This window comes from Chionomys nivalis, chromosome X (assembly GCF_950005125.1).
Source record: "Chionomys nivalis chromosome X, mChiNiv1.1, whole genome shotgun sequence".
Taxonomy (NCBI): domain Eukaryota; kingdom Metazoa; phylum Chordata; class Mammalia; order Rodentia; family Cricetidae; genus Chionomys; species Chionomys nivalis.
The window spans coordinates 113,834,273-113,852,221 of record NC_080112.1 but is presented as its reverse complement, the minus strand read 5'-3'; the positions used below and the strand labels follow the sequence as shown (position 1 = coordinate 113,852,221).

At 39.7% G+C, this 17,949-nt stretch overlaps 1 protein-coding gene across 3 annotated transcripts in view; it reads left to right on the top strand.

Moving 5' to 3' along the window:
- Gria3 (glutamate ionotropic receptor AMPA type subunit 3) overlaps positions 1–13,015 on the top strand; it is a 287,651-nt gene extending 274,636 nt beyond the window's left edge. Inside the window, exons 14-16 of one of the 3 annotated variants that reach the window (XM_057760501.1) lie at positions 3,145–3,259; positions 5,826–6,084; positions 12,750–13,015. In XM_057760501.1, the coding sequence (XP_057616484.1) occupies positions 3,145–3,259; positions 5,826–6,071 (361 nt within the window). In that variant the 3' untranslated portion in view covers positions 6,072–6,084; positions 12,750–13,015. The remainder of the gene's footprint in view (positions 1–3,144; positions 3,260–5,825; positions 6,085–12,749) is intronic. The other 2 variants (XM_057760499.1, XM_057760500.1) reach the window with 2 other exon arrangements.
- Positions 13,016–17,949: the final 4,934 nt, after the last annotated feature.

The window sequence follows — 17,949 nt, the reverse complement described above, 5'->3', positions numbered from 1 at the left end:
TGCTCTCAGCCTCAGCATTCTAGGCATTTGAACCAGAGAATGCATTCATTGCTGTAGAGACAGTCCTGTAATTGTAGGATGTTTATCAACATGCATGGCCTCTACCTATGGGATGCCCTAACTCATTTTTTGACAACAAAATTGACACCAGGTATTACCAAATGTCTTTTGGAGGACAAAAGGCCATGCTTCACCTGAATGGCCCGAGGCAGGTACAGGCCATTTGTAAGAAGGAGAACACTAATATGCTGAAATACTAAGTCTGAGCTTAGGCAAGAGTACATAGTTGACAGCCCCTACCACAACAAAATTCATCCATTTTCCAAAGCAGCGCTTACAAAACATTCTGTTCTGGAACTCTTCATATTCTTAAAAATTATTGCAAAAATATAAAACCATTTTATTTATGTTTATTGTATCTATTAATATTTATCATGTCCAAATGAAAACTACAGAATTTTAAAAGAATACATTCATTGGTTTACTTTTAAAATAATACAGTACATTTTAAAATAAATAATATACTTTTATGAAAACTATTTTCAAAACAACAGTTAGAAAAGTGAAACTGGCTCATTCTGCAGATCTCTTATTATTTGGCTTATACTAAAGAATGGGATTATCATTTCTGTTTCCTCATTCAATTTGTTATGATTTCACCTATCCTATAAGGAATTTGTATATCGTGAAGGAATAATAATGAGAACAGGCAATTTATGCCTTAGTATCACTATAAAATGATTTAACTTCACAGACCCTCTAATGAAAGGGTTTCATTGATCCCCCAGGGGTTCCTGAAACACACTTTGAGAACCACTGCTCTAAACCCACATATCCCCCTCTTATCAATCTATGTCACTTAAATGTTTATGGACATCTTCTAAAAGCAGAGTATCTAGAGAATGGAACCCTTCAGTAACCCTAGTGTGGTAACTTTAATCAGGCTGCTCCGTTCCTAAGATCTAATAAAAGCAGCAGTACTGAACAAATTGAGTGAGGTATTTTTAAGAATGCAGAACCTTGAAGGAGAATGAGGCCTGATGAGGACACAGTCAGAGAGCGATGAGAAGTCACTGAACCGTTTGAAATAAAAAGGAAGTACAGGAAAAAAAAGTCCTGATGAACCCAGTTCCCCTCATGTCATTAGAAGCATCTTACCCTGCATCTAGAGGCAACTTCCATAATGCTATATCTCACACCAGAACCTGGCTCAAAGCACAGCACTTGGAGAGAAGTGATGGTGATGGCACAACAAATAATAAAGAAGAGAAAGAAATAAATAGCAGTGGGGAGTAGGGGAGAAGGCAACTCCCACCTTGCTCTCGGGACCATAGATGGTCTTGTTGGCCTTTAAATAAACTAAGACATAACTTTTCCTGCCAATACTATCTTAAGGAGGCCCAAAGTTCTGTGGATGCTTTGCTGCAATTCTGGTTAGTACTTGAGAAGCCTAGGATTTGAGTGCTGATGTAAGGAACATTTTAAAGTATGAAAGGAATTCAACTACTTGTAAGTCACAGAATGAATATATTCTGGTTATCATGCCCTGCACTAAGAAGGGGGTGATACCTCCTTGCTGCTAAAGGTTTATTGCTTTTCAAATCCCAAGTACTCTGAAATTGCATATTATTTTTAAATGATGATACATATCTCAGAATATCTCAAACCGAAGCAGTCCTTCTGCTCTCAACTGCAATGGGAAAAGAAAGGAAACTTTAGGAGCCGGTATGACAGAGACCAGATCTTTGTGACTATAGGAAGTCTCATCTGTAACCAGATATGTTAATAGGTCCAACTTCTCCCAAGTAAGCTAAGAAATGTTGCAGCATGCCCATAGTTACATAAATTGTGTGACTTCCTCTTTTAAAGCCCGTGGCATTAGACCAACACACACTAGCATTGGCAGTACTGTTCACAAGAAGCTGAATATAGCTTTTTGCCTCATCATAGAATTAGGGCACCCATTCCATATAACACATTTTTTTGCTTAAAGTTATTAGAGAAACTTTGTTTTAAATTCGAAAGGAAATTAGGAAGAAGAAAGGGTAGTGGTCACTATTTCTATTTGATAGCCAAACAAATCTCTCAGGGCAAAACATCATTGTCGTGAGACCAGTCAGACTCACACAATTGTGCCCAATGGTTTCAAAAACAGTCTTTATACATTGAGTAATGGAGGACCAAGGAGAAAGCAGTAACCTAGCCTCCTGAAGATGTATTAGTCTCTCACTTAAAGAGGTCTTATTTTATCAAACTCTTCCCCAAAGTACCACTCAACAGTGGTAATGCCAGTTGGCCATTTTACACAATACTGTACTGATATTGTACTATGCAAGACCGCGCTGCACTTTCTGGGGATCTGACCTAATTGTGGGCACATCAGAGAAACATACAGTCTAACTTAGATACCTCCCATGGGCCTGTTTTTCTCCTGTTGAAAATGTCCCTTATCAAAAATTTCAAGGTTTACAACAAGTTTACAAGGTTAACTTTTAATGTTAAGAGTAGTGTGTGCGTAGGAATTAGACTGTATGGTCATTGCATGAGGATATGTGTATAGTTCAGTTCTTGAATAGATCATCTTCAACTGGGCGATAGATTTATGCACTAGGGGACAATTAATCCAAAGGCATGCTCTTTATTCAGGACCCGTTTTCTGTTCAGATTCATTCATTATTCTTGGTCCACAATATACAAATGTTTCCCTTCTGGCCCTGTCCCCTTCCAATCCCCTCCCACACCCATAACTTGCTTTCTGTCTGGAAGTACAACAAGACACCCGGTTAGATCAAACCTAGCACGCCTCCACCACAAAGTTACTGCAAGCTGCCGCCGACGATTGTCACTTGAGGGGAGACCCTCCTCACTACACACAGCCTATATGAAGAGTGCCTTTTTTTCTATCCTCATTATTTAACAGTGTGTGCCGATTACTCAAAGCGATATGGGCAGGCCCTGGTAAATATAGCGTTGCTGTAGTGTTAACTTTTTATAAGGTAATGCTCAGGTTGCCTGCAGTGTCTAAAATTACTCTGTGGCCAGGGCCCCCTGCTTTATCGCTTTCTATAGTTTTAAAGTAGTTTGAAGCTTGAATAACATAAAATAACATAATATAATGTTATTTATGTTATTTCCCACGTGAAGAACGCCTGTAAACCTTGCAGTATTGAAACTCAGTGAACAAGGCATCTTAGACAAGCTGAAAAACAAATGGTGGTACGATAAGGGGGAATGTGGAGCCAAGGACTCCGGGAGTAAGGTCAGTCGCTGAAGGTCTTTTTGTACTGATTAGCAATCACATTTTGATCCCCTGTTTATTTTCTACCCCCAAATGGCTTTCCTTCCCAACACACACACCCTGCCACAGTGGGACCCCTTCATAACACCAGCACTGTAGAAATAAGACAAAGACCAGCCTCATAGGCCTGCCATGTGACAGCAACCCATTATGATATAGATCTCTTCTGATTAGGGACTTGATCTGGCTCAATACATTTCCAAAAGTATAAAATAACAAGCTGTGTTATAAAGGGGTTTTACTGTAGTTCACATTTTGAAAGTTCAAAGAGAAAAAAAAAAAACCTTAACTCAAAAAAAAAAAGATCCAATTGTGACAGTACTTTATCTTAATCTCATGCAGTGTCAGAGACTGCAGTTGTAAATACCGCTGGTTATTAATATGTCTTTGTCGTCAAAAAACAGTCAAGCAAGTAACAAAGGCTGGTCTCTGTAAGCAGAATGATTAGCTCCCTCCCAGCTGCTGTGATATTAAATTCAGCATCTGTTTGGATCTCAAATCTCATTAAGTCTGTCACACTTTTCTCTTCCAAAGGTGTAATTTGAATCTCTGTATGTAATACTTTTAAAATTTAGTCGCATGCTCCTTAAGGGTGTACATTGTCAGGATTAACATCACATTGATAAGCATGAAACACTCTTCCCCGCCTCCTTCCTCTCCCCGCCCCTTGCTCCCCTAAGAAAGTTCTTTTAGCTTCAGTTTTTGCCTTTTCCTTTTTCTGAACTAATATTGTGGTATCAGTTAATTCATTTCATGAAATGCCACTCATTTTCCCCATGCAGCGAACCATTTTGCTACTGGTTTTCTACATCCCACAGCAGGGAATTCTGTAAAACTTCAACACATGAAATTTGAAACTGTTGTTACTGATACAGACCACATGGGTTATGTAAAGGATCTTTTATCCCATTCAGTGTCATGCACATATACATTTATGACAGTAGAAGAAAATTCCAGAAATTAGTCTGTTTCTTGATTGACTATTAACTACCCCCCTCAGCTAGCCTGGTGGGCTGCCTTAAAGAAATGACTACTGTCCAATAAGGGACAGATGTTCTTACTATTCACCTACCTGTCATTCATTCTAGAAAAGCGACTATATGTAAGGCTGGCAAGGACATAAGGCACCCCCACACCCACTCCTAAATACAATTCAATTTCATTTGGCCTTTTTATTACAGTAACCAGGTATAGAGTTGGCTCCCATGAAAATAGAATTAGAAGGACATGGCCATTTAAGTTTCTCAGGTCTAGCTGAGCCATAGTACTGATGGCCAGCAGTGGCCAGCATCTGTTTACTATGTCATCATTTAGAGAAGATGTTAAAAATCCACAGTTTTTTAAAAAAAAATGGGTATTCTGTTCAACTCCTTTCAGCAGCAAAATGGTTACATTTCCTCTAAAAAGACTACAAAATGCTATTTTTTTTTCAAAGAAAGACTCCTGGCCCTTGGTGTGTCCTACCTCAAGGTAGGGCTTGAGACACCAATTATTTTCTTTCCATTGTTCAGCAGTTCAGGTTTTTTTTCTTTTTCTTGCAAGCAGACAGCTTAGTCAGAGTTACTGTTTGATCTGAAAGGCACTGACCACCTTCTTCGATTTTTGCTCCACCTTAAATAGAAAGCAGATAGGTGTAGCATTTTTTTTAATTAGTCCTACATTCCCTGGAGTAAAACCTTATGATGAGCTGAAATTTTTTGGGTTATTTTGGTTTTTGTTTTTAATCATCAATGATCTAGGAAATCTTTCTGATTTGTGTGGAGTCAATTGAGGACACAAAGGACCCTCCTGATGGCTCCCTTAAACTTTCAGGAAGATGGAGCAAAGCCAGCTCTGTATTGTTCTTTTGTTCTAGCAGCACAAAGGCTTGTTGCCCTGATTTTGAACTTAGCAACCAATTCTCCAAAGGGGCAATGTATCAGTAGCTGGGAGAAAAGAAGTCTTAACCCTTTTTATACAACTCCCCATGAAGTAAATCTCCACACAATAATATAAGGGACCTCTAATATTCTCACCTAGTAGCTTAAAGACTAATTGTTAAAAAGTTTGTCACAGAGAAAACAAGGGGAAAGAGGTATTGTGAGAGAGGGGGAAAGAGTGCTTCAGTTCCCAAATGAAAAGAATGTTACATTTGTAGGGATTATGCCACGGCTCAACTCTGGAAAACGGTGTGTGTTTAGGCTAGCAGAGAGATACATTATGCTTGTGTTTACTCTTTTGTTCCCCTGAACAAATGATCTCATATTTAGGGGTTGAACACTGTGTTAATCATTTGGAGATACTAAGAGGCATAAAGAATGAAAACTACAGGACATTTAGGTGAGAATCAAAACTGTCAACAGAAGCACAATCTAGCATCTTGCTGGTCATTGTGAAACATCAGCCGGTTTCCAGAGCTGAGTCCTAACACTTACACAATGTTTAGTTATTTTACAATTTAGACCTTTTATATACTGTTGTGATGTCTTGTGATGTTCTATTACCTTTGTTTTCTTCAAGAACTAATCGCCTTGTTCATTTTTCTTAGGACAAGACCAGTGCTCTAAGCCTGAGCAATGTGGCAGGCGTATTCTATATACTTGTCGGAGGTCTGGGTCTGGCCATGATGGTGGCTTTGATAGAATTCTGTTACAAATCACGGGCAGAGTCAAAACGCATGAAACTTACAAAGAACACCCAAAACTTTAAGCCTGCTCCTGCCACCAACACTCAGAATTACGCTACATACAGAGAAGGCTACAACGTGTATGGAACAGAAAGTGTTAAGATCTAGGGGTACGGTTAAGGTCTAGTAAACTAATCAGCCTTATGTTTCTGTGTGTTAACTTTTGTTGTTGCTGTTGTTCTGTTGGGTTTTTTAACTTTGGTTTGACTTTAGCACTGTGTTTTGCTACTATTTAGTTACATGTAAACAATGATTGTTGTCTCTTGTCAGTGAGCAATACTTTTTTCTGAAAGTATAATTAGAATTAAGTTATTGTCTATGGCACAAAAGAAAGAAGAAACAATTCTTAGAACAGTAGTATTGAATACAAATGTATGTGAGTAACATGTGTGACCCACATGAATAACATTTAACTGTTCTAGTAGGTATAGTAAAAGTAAAACAACTAAAGTTAATCTCAATAACCCATTTCACTGAGGCCAAGATATCAAAATATATTTCAATTGCTGTCAAGTAAACAAGAATATTAAAAAACGAATGAAACATTTTATGTTATTTTATTCATACTAATCTTTGAAATTTGGAATGTTTTTGTACTTAGGACATACCTCAAGCAATACTAGCAACATATCAAATACTCAATAGTTACATGTGCCCCAAGGCTACCATGTTAGATAGTATAGTTCTAAAGAAAGCAGATATTCTGGATCTATGGTTTAAACTAGGAAATAAAAGCAAGATCCTGCCACCTCAGGTAGGGAAGTTATGGTTTTTCTAATTAATCAGTGGGAGCATGAAGCAAATTTCTTAATCTTTGAGTCCCTTTGTTATCCCTTCCTTGGAACTGATGGTGCTCAGGTAAGTAAGGGTCTAGGTTCCTTGCTGCTGACCAAATCAAAATTAATACTTAGGAAAACCTGACCCCCAATAACTCCTCTAAGTTATTAGGCAAGCATGTATTTGAATAATGCCTCCATTCTACAAGTATATCAAAGAATAGTTTTACCACCTTCCAAGTACATTTGCCTAACTGACATGCCGATGGAAAGTGGAACAGAACAATTAGCAACTTCCTATTCCTTATTTTAAATGGCTAACTTAGAGCTCGTCAGTAAATGTTAATATACTCTAATTTCTACTAAGACTTCCACACTTGACCCTCTTATATGGAAGCTTGCAAATAAATATTTAGTCAATTTTTAGACATTTTATCCAAACAAATCATTTGCTATCACTGTGGAAAGCACCGTTTTATTTGATGAAGTTGCTGGTTGTCCTGTTGGCCTACAGATTGCAGCTACTACACACCCAGTACACTGAACTAACCTGTTAACAAATTCTTTCCACTATATTTGTGAATGTTCAACCCATAAGTTCATCCGTCATTAGCACTATTGGCATGCAATCATTTAACGTTCTCGTGTGCTAGTGCTTTTAGTTGATGATACAATTCAGTTGGGGACACATTATTTGATTTTTTTGTAGGACTGTAAAGGAGCAATTCCAATCTAACACAATTGCTGAAAATCCCAAGGAGTTGAAGTTCAATTATCTAATGCATCTTAAGAATGTATAGCAGTTTTCCCAATTCTGTCACAACTCTTCCCTCAGTTGTGATGAAACGAAGCAGGCAGTCTTTTCTCTCAAGCACCTAAAACTCAATCACAGCAATTGGCTTGTCCAAGGCAATACAACTAGGTAGTGGCAGGTTGAGGTCTAAAGTACAGCCCTGCCTCCTCAATCTGTAGTCTCCTAGTCTTCAGGAAACTCGAGACCTTAGTGCAATTTTGTCAATTTGAAAAGAGATAGTAAGTTTATGTCACAACTGTTCATGAAGGCCATCAGGTGGCTCAGCAGTTTTAGAGCCCTTGTTGCTCTTGCAAAGGGCTAGCATTCAGTCCCCAGCATCCACATGGCAGTGCACAGTCGTATATAACTCCAGTTTCAGGTGAGCCAATGCCCTCTTCTGACCTCCAAGGGCATGGTACATGTGATGTGCTTATAGTCACACAGACAAAACACTCATGTACAAAAACAAACATAAACAATATAGATATCATTAAAAGCCGTTTGGAAAGCTGCATAGACCTTTCATGCCCTACTTTTGTACATGCCACTCCATATACAACTATACGTATTCCTAGTTTCTTGGAAAAGAATCTTTTACAACAGATCAAGACTCAAAGAATTATGGTCATGGGGCTGGAGAGATGGCTCAGTGGTTAAGAGCACTGACTGCTTTTCCAGAGGACCCAGGTTCAATTCCCAGCACCCACATGGCAGCTCACAACTGTCTGAAGATCCAGTTGCAGGGGATCTGACACCTTCACACAATGCACATAAAATAAAGTTATAAAAACCATAAAAATATTTTTTAAAAAAGAATTACGGTCATACGTTCCAATTATTATATACAGTCTCTAGTTAAATCCCTAGAATAATGTTTTTCAATCACAAATTACATGGGGATCTTCTGAGATTGAGGATCCTAACAGATTCTAGAGAAAATTTCAGAAGAAAGAAGGGATGGGAAAGGGGAACCAGGAAGAGAAAGGAAGGAAAGAATGGAAGAAGAGGGACAGAGTGGGGAGGAGAAAAGAGAGGAGAGGGAAGAGGTAGAATTAGATTATCAATCCTTTGAACGTGTCATTATAGTCTTAAATTAGAGGCCATAGAATACCATATTAGATGGAATAGCCTCAAAACCTAGCTTGCTATAATTTGTAGCTTTCTGGCCTTCTTCTAGTCAATTTGAATGTGCTACTATTGTGGAGCAAAATTCTGGCTAATTAAGGTAAAGATTTCACTTTAGCAAACACCAGTACCATCATGGTTACAGCTCAGTTACCCACTTCCTTAGTAGTCATTTCTGGCACAATAAAGAAGCCCGAGAAGAACCTCTGTATAAAAGAAATTCCCAGCCCATTCTTCCCATTTCATTATGGGATTTAGTGCCTCCCCTATTCACCTATGATTTCCAAATAAGTCCTACAGTATCTCTACATACCTTCTGATCTCTTATCTAGTTTCTAGTTTTCTGAGTTGACTTGAGTGGTCATGGTCTATTCAGGGACAAGCATGTGAAAAGGTACCCTGAAGTTTTCCTTGTCTTGCTAATTACCAGGGCCTGCCTCATGAGTTTATAAGACCATTAAGTGATTAGAAAGTGTGCTCAGTCTAAGTCACCCAGAAGAATAAGATCCCATAAAATATGTCTAATAAAAAGGCACCTTAGTAAGGCTATAGAGTCTCCATTCATTTTCTATGCCACGCTTACTGGTCTCAGGAACATATGTCTTGGTTTGGGATTCTGTTTAGCATCACTTGAGAGCAAAAGTTCTCTTGACAGCCTGTTACCTCTCTAAGTTACTGACCAGACATTAGAGGTAAACCCCACCTCAGAGGATTCCCTGGCAAGTGACTTCTCCTCACTGTTCCCTGCGGATGACTATCTTAACTGCTTTTAGAAATCTTCCAGTTTCCTCAAGACTGGACAAAACTACATCTAGCTTTTTTTGACTTCCTCAGTGATGTTTGTGAAATCCCTCTCATTGGAAAGACCTCAACAAACCTGGAATTGGGAGGAATTTCCAGTTTTCCTCTAGGTCAACTCTGTTCCATTTAATGATATATTAATATTTTCAAAGTGATCAACTTTCCTTTGGCAGCCTATATGTAGATATTCTTTGAGTGGAAGAAAGGTTGCTATAGGGGCTTATTCTGTAACTCACATTGACCTAAAACTCATAGCAACTCTCCTGTCTCAGCCTCTAAGTGCTGGGAATCATAGATGTGAGCCATCAGGCCCAACTTGCATAGACATTCTTGATGGAGATTTTTTTTTCCTGCTTAAGGGAGTTATTTTTTTTTTTTAATTAAATCACTGCTTGGTCCATTAGTTCTAGATTCTTTTATTTTTTTTCTCATTTTTTTTATTCTTATTTAATTAAAATTTCCAACTGCTCCCCGTTTCCCATTTGCCTCCCCCTCCTCCCACATATTGCCCCCCCCGCTCCCCTCCCCCTATCCCCACTCCTCTTCTCCTCCCCCCAGTCCATTCCCCCTCCCTCTCCATACTGAAGAGCAGTCCAAATTCCCTGCCCTACAGGAAGACCAAGGTCCTCCCACTTCTATCTAGGTCCAGGAAGGTGAGCATCCAAACAGGCTAAGCTCCCACAAAGCCAGTTCATGTATTAGGATCGAAACCTAGTGCCATTGTCCTTGGCTTCTCATCAGCCTTCATTGTCCGCCATGTTCAGAGAGTCCAGTTTCAACCCATGCTTATTCAGTGCCAGTCCAGCTGGCCTTGGAGAGCTCCCAATAGATCAGTTCCACTGTCACAGTGGGTGGGTGCACGCCTCGTGGTCCTGATTTCCTTGCTCATGTTCTCCCTCCTTCTGTTCCTCATTTGGACCTTAAGAGCTCAGACCGTTGCTCCAAATTGGGTCTCTGTCTCTCTCTCGATCCATCGCCAGATGAAGGTTCCCGTGCCATTCTCCTTGGCCTCTCGTCAGCTCTCATTGTCCGCCACATTCAGAGAGTCCGGTTTTATCCCATGTTTTTTTCAGTCGCAGTCCAGCTGGCCTTGGTGAGCTCCCAATAGATCGGCCCCACTGTCTCAGTGGTTGGGTGCACCCCTCATGGTCCTGACTTCCTTGTTCATGTTCTCTCTCCTTCTGCTCCTCATTATAACCTTGGGAGCTCAGTCCAGTGCTCCAGTGTGGGTCTCTGTCTATATCTCCATCCATCGCTAGATGAAGGTTCTATGGCGATATGCAAGATATTCATCAGTATGATTATCGGATAGGTTCATTTCAGGTTCCCTATCCTCAGGTGCCCCAATGAACTAACTGGGGACATTGCCCTGGGCATCTGGTAGCCATTCTAAGTTCAAGTCTCTTGCCAACCCTTAGGTGGCTCCCTTAACTAAGGTATGAGTTTCCCTGCTCCCCTATCCAACCTTCCTTTATCCCCAATCACCCCGATTCCCCCAGTTCCCCTCATCCTCTCCTTCACACTTTTCTCTCCCCTTCACCCCTCATCCCCATCCCACCCCACCCCCAAGATTCCAATATTTTGCCCATCAATCTTGTCTATTTCCCATAGCTGGGAGGATATCTATATGTTTTTCCTTGGGTTTACCCTCTTGTTTAGCTTCTTTAGGATCACAAATTATAGACTCAGTGGCCCCTATCCATGGCTAGAAAACAATTATGAGTGAGTACATCCCATGATCTTCTTTTTGGGTCTGGGTTACCTCACTCAGGATCGTATTTTTTATTTCCATCCATTTGCATGCAAAATTCGAGAAGTCATTGTTTTTTACCGCAGAGTAGTACTCTAATGTGTATATATTCCACACTTTCTTCATCCATTCTTCCATTGAAGGGCATAAGGGAGTTATTTTTAAAAAGAGAAAGAATAAAAATTTTATGTCAAGTGGAGACAAATTTCTGAATAACTGAGGCAGTGATGTTTTTTTTTTTCTAAGAGGGCTTTTATCTCAGTAGTGATGCTGTTTCCCCTCCTGCTGTTTAGAAGCAGGAAAGAGTTACTGAGAGGTCAAGTCCCTTTCTTAGAGTTATAAGACCAGATATGGATGTATCATTGACAATAAGAAAAGAGAGAGTTGACTCCAGATAAGGATATACCATTGATCAACTATAAGAGAGAAGTAACTCCAGATAAGAATATACCATTGACCATTAAAAAGAGAGAGAGAAATGACTACAGATAAGGATAGATATACCATTGACTATAAAAAAAATAGAGATGACACCAAATAATGATATGCCATTGACTATAAAAAAGAGAAATATGACTCCAGATAAGAATATACCATTGACCATAAGAAAGAAAGACTCAGGACTTGGGGATATAGCTTTTCCTACTTCCATGTTAACTTTTTGGCTCTTTGCACACACATTTAACATTCTCACACATTTTTATTCCAGAACCAGGGTTAGATAATGATATTATTCATTCAACCTAAATTCAGGGTTCACTAAAGAGAAACAAATGAGTGTTCCATTAGCATACAGAGAAAGGTGATTGAGAAGGGGTGTGATCCTGAGTTTACAGAGTCAGGGGCAATGGATCCCTACATCTAGTCAAGGCCATAAAAATGAGAGGACTACCAGTATCCTCTCAATCAGGCCACTAATTTCAAGGCAAAGCACCTTCATGGGTATCACTGCCATTGCCTGTTTTCTAGAATGTGCTATCCCTTTAAACTCCTTGTGTTACTTTCAGACTTTAAACGCTAAGGTTGAAGGTATTAAGAGAAATGAACAGTCCCCAATCAGGGAACAAATAAATTTTCTTCTCGTAGTCAAAACGGATTTGAATTCAGTAAGCAGTAACTTCGTGTACCCTGTGTCCTGGGCTGGGAAAACAACCCTGGTCACATCTGCAATCAGAATATACTCTGCAATGTATTTGTCCTGACTACCTCTATTTAAATGTCACTAAAACTTTCTAATATACCTACACCCGGAGTGATTAAAGTCTTGAGTTAGATTTCCTGCATGTTAGTATAGCTCACACCTATGATGGAAAATCACCCTTATTTAATCTATTTCAAAGCATCTGCATCCAGTTGAAAATCTTAACCAGACCTGTTGACTATATGCAGTCAAGCTGGGTGTGGGGGAAGGCTCCAGTAATGCCAGTTGAAGAGAACAATCACTTTTTTTGTTGTTGTTCAAAGTGAAGTGAGCCATTAGTAAATGTCTTGGTTCCCAGTAAAATGTCCCTTCACACTGTAATGTCCCCTTGCCTTTGCAGATCCCTTTCCACTGGAAGCATGCAATGAGAGGAAATCACTGAAAATGTGGCTGCTTCAAGGATCCTGAGCCAGATTTCACTTTCCTTGGTGTCGGGAATGACACGAATATTGCTGATGGTGCAATGACCTTTCAATAGGAAAAACTGATTTTTTTTTTCCTTCAGTGCCTTATGGAACACTCTGAGACTTGCGACAATGCAAACCATCATTGAAATTGTTTTGCTTTGCTTGAAAAAAATTAAAATAAAACCAACAAAAAAGTGGACACGCAAGATTCCAGTATGCGAAAAAAAAATTATAAAAAATCAATCCAACAAAAGCCATTGTTTGATACCACTGCACAATATACAAAACCATGTTCTTTAAACACATGCCACATACACCACGCATACATGCACATACACACACACAAACACACACACACACACACAAATTTAATTCCAGTTCAGCAAACAGACCCATCTTAGCTAAAAGAAGTAATTCCTCCTGATTTAAAAAAAAAAAAAAGAAAAAAAAAAGTCTGTCTCCCAGTGTTTGAGCAGACAGACAGGCATTTCTTCTAGGATCTTCTGGCCACATGTTTTTGGTATTTGCTGTTGGTGGTGATGTTCTGTGCACCCTATTTCCTTTTGATGTTGCTAAATTGTGTATAGCTTTAGAATGTAAATGTGACAATTAAGAAAATTCAAATGCTTTGGGAAAGAGACTGAATGGTGACTTCAGTTACTGACTTCTTGCAGTGTTTTCATGAAAAACTTTAGGAGAACTTCCCATAGTGGAAGTGAAGGGATTAATAGAGCTTTCAAAATTGACTTCTGTCTGTAGCAAGGGGTGGGCACCATCAGGCAGACCTCTTGGTGCTTTCCTAAAGCAGATTCCGGAGCTTTCCAAGAAGCATGGAATTACAGTTCACAGATCTGTTTTCCTTGATTCGGTGTGCATTTTAAGTCAACATAGCCGAGTAGTAAACATTGAAGTGAGGGAAATGTTGCCTATTCTCCCAGGTGTGTTTGGAATATCTTTCTCAGAAACAACACTGTGTTTAGCTCTGCTTTCTCTGCTAAGTATGCCTTTCAAGTGTACAACACGGAGACAGGACCGTGTTTCAAGGCAGGCCAGTGGGTTCAGACCACAGTTCTCAATCTGACTTTACTCTTGCTAGGTCTGTTTGACCAGCTGTTGCCTGTTACTGCCTGCCTGTGGCTCTCCGTCAGACTGCATGTGTCCTTTTCTAGTTTGCAAAGACTAAGATGCATTCCCAAACCTATCGCTAACCTGAAGGACCTCAGCATCACTCCCAGGTCCTTGCTTGGAGCAGTTTCTCTACTGACTCACTGAAGATCGCTCCACTGCTCCATGGGCTGTCAAGTAACTGTTGCACACCTGCTGTTGGCATCATCAGAACAGTCAGAGGAAACAGTCTCCGCTCACTAATTACCTCCTATATAACGACGTATGCTTTATGTAGTTCAATAGTTTGCTCTCATCAGTAACGTGCATTGGAAAGTTTCCAGACTGTGCAAATTAGGAGCCCACCTTCATTTCCCAAGTGTGACCCTTAGATGCTTAGTTGACTCGCTGCATATTTGCGCTCGTCTTTAGAAAAGAAAAGAAGAGGTCTCGTTCCAATGAAACATTTCCAGAAAGGTGTAATATAAACTTTCATTCCAGAAAGTGTGTAATAAGCAAATAACTCACCTGTCAGATTTTAAATGGTATTAAATACAAAAGAAAGCTGTTGTGTTTTGTTTTGTTTTGTTTTCATGAAACTGTGATTTTTCAACTTATGAATGCTATAATGTCCCAGTGCGGGAAGCTAACGCTGTGTGAATATGAAGTTGTATAAAACAAACCAACAAACCTAAACACAAATGTTTTCCTAGGCACTGTATAAAGAGAAATGTATGTTTATTGACTCAAATCAGTTTTTCAGAGAGGAAACTTTACTGAGATTAAGAAGCGGGTAAATTGGTTTGTTATTTAAAAAAAATACTTGCATGTTTAAAAAATGTTGATTGCTTCAAATTTCTACTATTAACTTCAAGCTATGGGATTTTGGCGGTAGTCACTTGAGGATCTTTTTTCCAATTCTTTTTGTTGTTAAAGCTGTACTTCAGTGAACAGAAAAATTGCCAAGCAAACTAATGGCCGTAAAAGTGTAAATTGCATGTACGGGCATAATTACTGAACCTCATTGCGATGAGGTATTGTACAAAGTTTTAATACATTTTGTAAATAAAATTGTAAAGAAAGAATTCTGTCTCTGCTCTTTGACTAGCTCTTTCCAATTTACGTGGCATGGATGCCAAGAAGAATTACTCACTAATTAACTTCTCACCTGAAGCCCTGTTGGGGCTCTAACAGCCTCCTTACTATGAGGAGATTGCATTTCTCCCCACCCCAACTGCAAATCAGTCAGCCTTCAGACTCCAGGCCCCTCAGCCAAACTGAGCCTCACTCCTACATTTGACATTAGCTTGACTTGAAGGCTTTGCCCTCTCCTTCTTCACTTTCAACAACCATTAGGGAGGGATCTTTCCCCTCCTCCACTGGAGAACCTTTATTCAATCAAGACTCACCAATGTAGTATGGGTAATGAAAGAATGCAGGGGACTAGATTGGTCTTAAATTTCTGAGGGAGACATGAAAAGCTAATCATCAAGCCTGATTTGTAGATTGTGAACATGGAATGCAACTTTATCTGACAAATGAAGCAAGTTAAATACAGACCAGTTCTATAGTATAGTCACCCTAGAAAACAGGCGGTGTTGGTCAAAGGGGAAGAGAGGGAATATTTTTTAGAAGAGAGGAAAGTGCAAGAGAGATGCTAAAGAGATGAAGGTACAGAGAATTCAGGAATGAAGACTCTCAGAAAATGCTAGAACCAGTCTATGAGTATAGCAGAATTGGTGCCTAGTCCAGTAGTCATCAAAGAGGCTTCATCCAGCCGCTGGTGGAAACACATGCAGACCCACAGTCACAGATAAGGCTGAGCTTGGGGAATCGAGCTGAAGAGAGGGAGGTAGGACTCTAGGAGTCAGAGGGATCAAGGACATCATAAGAAAGCCCACCGAATCAGCTAACTTTGACTTATAGGTTAGGAAGAGCACGGTCAGTACTAGGGCTTTTAATATGAAGTTTGTAGTATATAATTCTGGGTTGGCGGGCTTACAAAGACTAAATCAATGAACCAGGGAGCCTGCATGGGACTGACCTAGGCCCTCTGTGAATATGTGACAGTTGTGTAGCTTGGTCTTCTTGTGGGAGTTCTAACGTTGTGAGCAGAGGCTGTCTCTGACCCTTTTGCTGGCTTTTGGTACCCTATTACTCATGCTGGGTTGCCTTGCCCAGCCTTAATACAAGGTGAGGTGTTTAGTCTTACTACAACTTGACATGCCAGGTTTAGTCAATATCCATGGGAGGCTAGCCCTTTTCTGAATAGAAATGGAGGGGTTTGAATGGTGGGGAAGGCAGAGGGGAGGTGGAGGATCAGGACTTAGAAGAGGGGAGTGAGGAAAAACTGCATTTGGGATGATAGATGAGAGAGAGAGAGAAAGAGAGAGAGAGAGAGAGGCTGGTCTATTCATACTGTGGACAGCTTTGTCTGTAAGCTCCAGAATAATTACTACTGTCTTCCTTCTTCTCTGAATGTTAATTAGCTGTCATATGACTAAGATTTTTTTAAAAGCTTTACTTATTTTTATTTTATGTATACAAGTGTTTTGCCTGCACGTGTTCACTATGTACATGCCTGGTGCTCTCGGAGATCAGGAAAGGGCATTGGATCCCCTCGAACTGGATTTATAAACAACTGTGATCCACCAGGTGGGTGTTGGTAACTGAACCTCGGTCCTCTGAAGAAGCAGCAAGTGTTCTTAAGAATTTGAACCATCTCCTGACACCGTAACTTAAACTTTATAAGAACCCCTCGACTGCTTTCTCTTTCTTTTCCTTAATTAAGACACATGCAACATTCACACCAGTAGAAAATTGATTATTTGGAGAGCAGATTTAGTGACAAGAGTAGAATGATGATCTCCTTGGGGGCTGATGAAATCAGATCAAGTTTTATTAAATGATGGCCTCAATTCTTTTAAAATAATAGATTTCCATTTTAAGGTGATTTCTAATTACTTTCCTTCAAGAAGAAGCTAATCTCAAATGTTGTGGCAGATAAGAGCGAGGCACTATTTTGGTTTAGGTGGACTCTAGGATGGAGGAAGGATGAAGCAAAAAACATTACTTTTTATGTTTTTCAAATTGAACTCTACATTGCTCTGTATTACGCTTACACTTACCATCCACGTCTGCCAAAAGACCCTGAGTTTCAAGTGACTCTTTTGTCCTATGCACAAAAGTAAAATGACTCGAGCTCTGCTTCAGTTTTCATGCCTTATTAAGACTCATATCTATGAGCAAGAGAGATAGCTGAGAGGTTAAGAGCACTGCTGTTCTTCCAGAGGACCTTGGTTCAATCCCCAGTACCCACATGGTAACTCATGACCGTATGTAACTTCAGTTCCGAGGGATCCAATGTCTTCTTCTGGTCACCACAGGCCCCAGGCATGATGTGATGCACAGACAAAAACACTCAAACACATAAAATAAAAAGGTTTTTCTTTTTAAAAAAAGGTTTCACATCTAATCATGCTCTGACAATACAATAATCTTCAAATAAGAAAAGCAAATGTATTTAAAGGAGTTATTGATAAAATAATGGGCAGAACATATTGAAAAGTGTCTGTCAGCCATTAGACAGGTTAAGAGTTGCCTATGACCCACAGAAATGAGCATAGAGAACAGTCTAAGAAGCAAGAAGCAAAATCATTAGCCAGAACTCAGACACAATCAAAAGCTACATTAATATGATATTTCACAAGAATTATAACCCACATACAGCAAAATACCAACAAGATCTATTACTAGTAGAAGTTACTCTCAAAACTAGAGCCAACATTTTAGTTATGCTGAGTTATTCCTCCATCTTGTCCCTCCCCTCTTGGACTGATCTTCTTGGGAAGCATATCATCCAGCAGACATGAAGCTCAGCAATCATCTACCTGCTTGTGATTACAGAAAGACAGATTTCTGCCAGGTACTCTCTCATGAATCTAAAAGTACTAGAAAAACGAGTATGTTTCACCTCTTTCATTCTAGCCAGAAGAATAGATTCATTCATGGGTCAGAATGGTGAGTGGC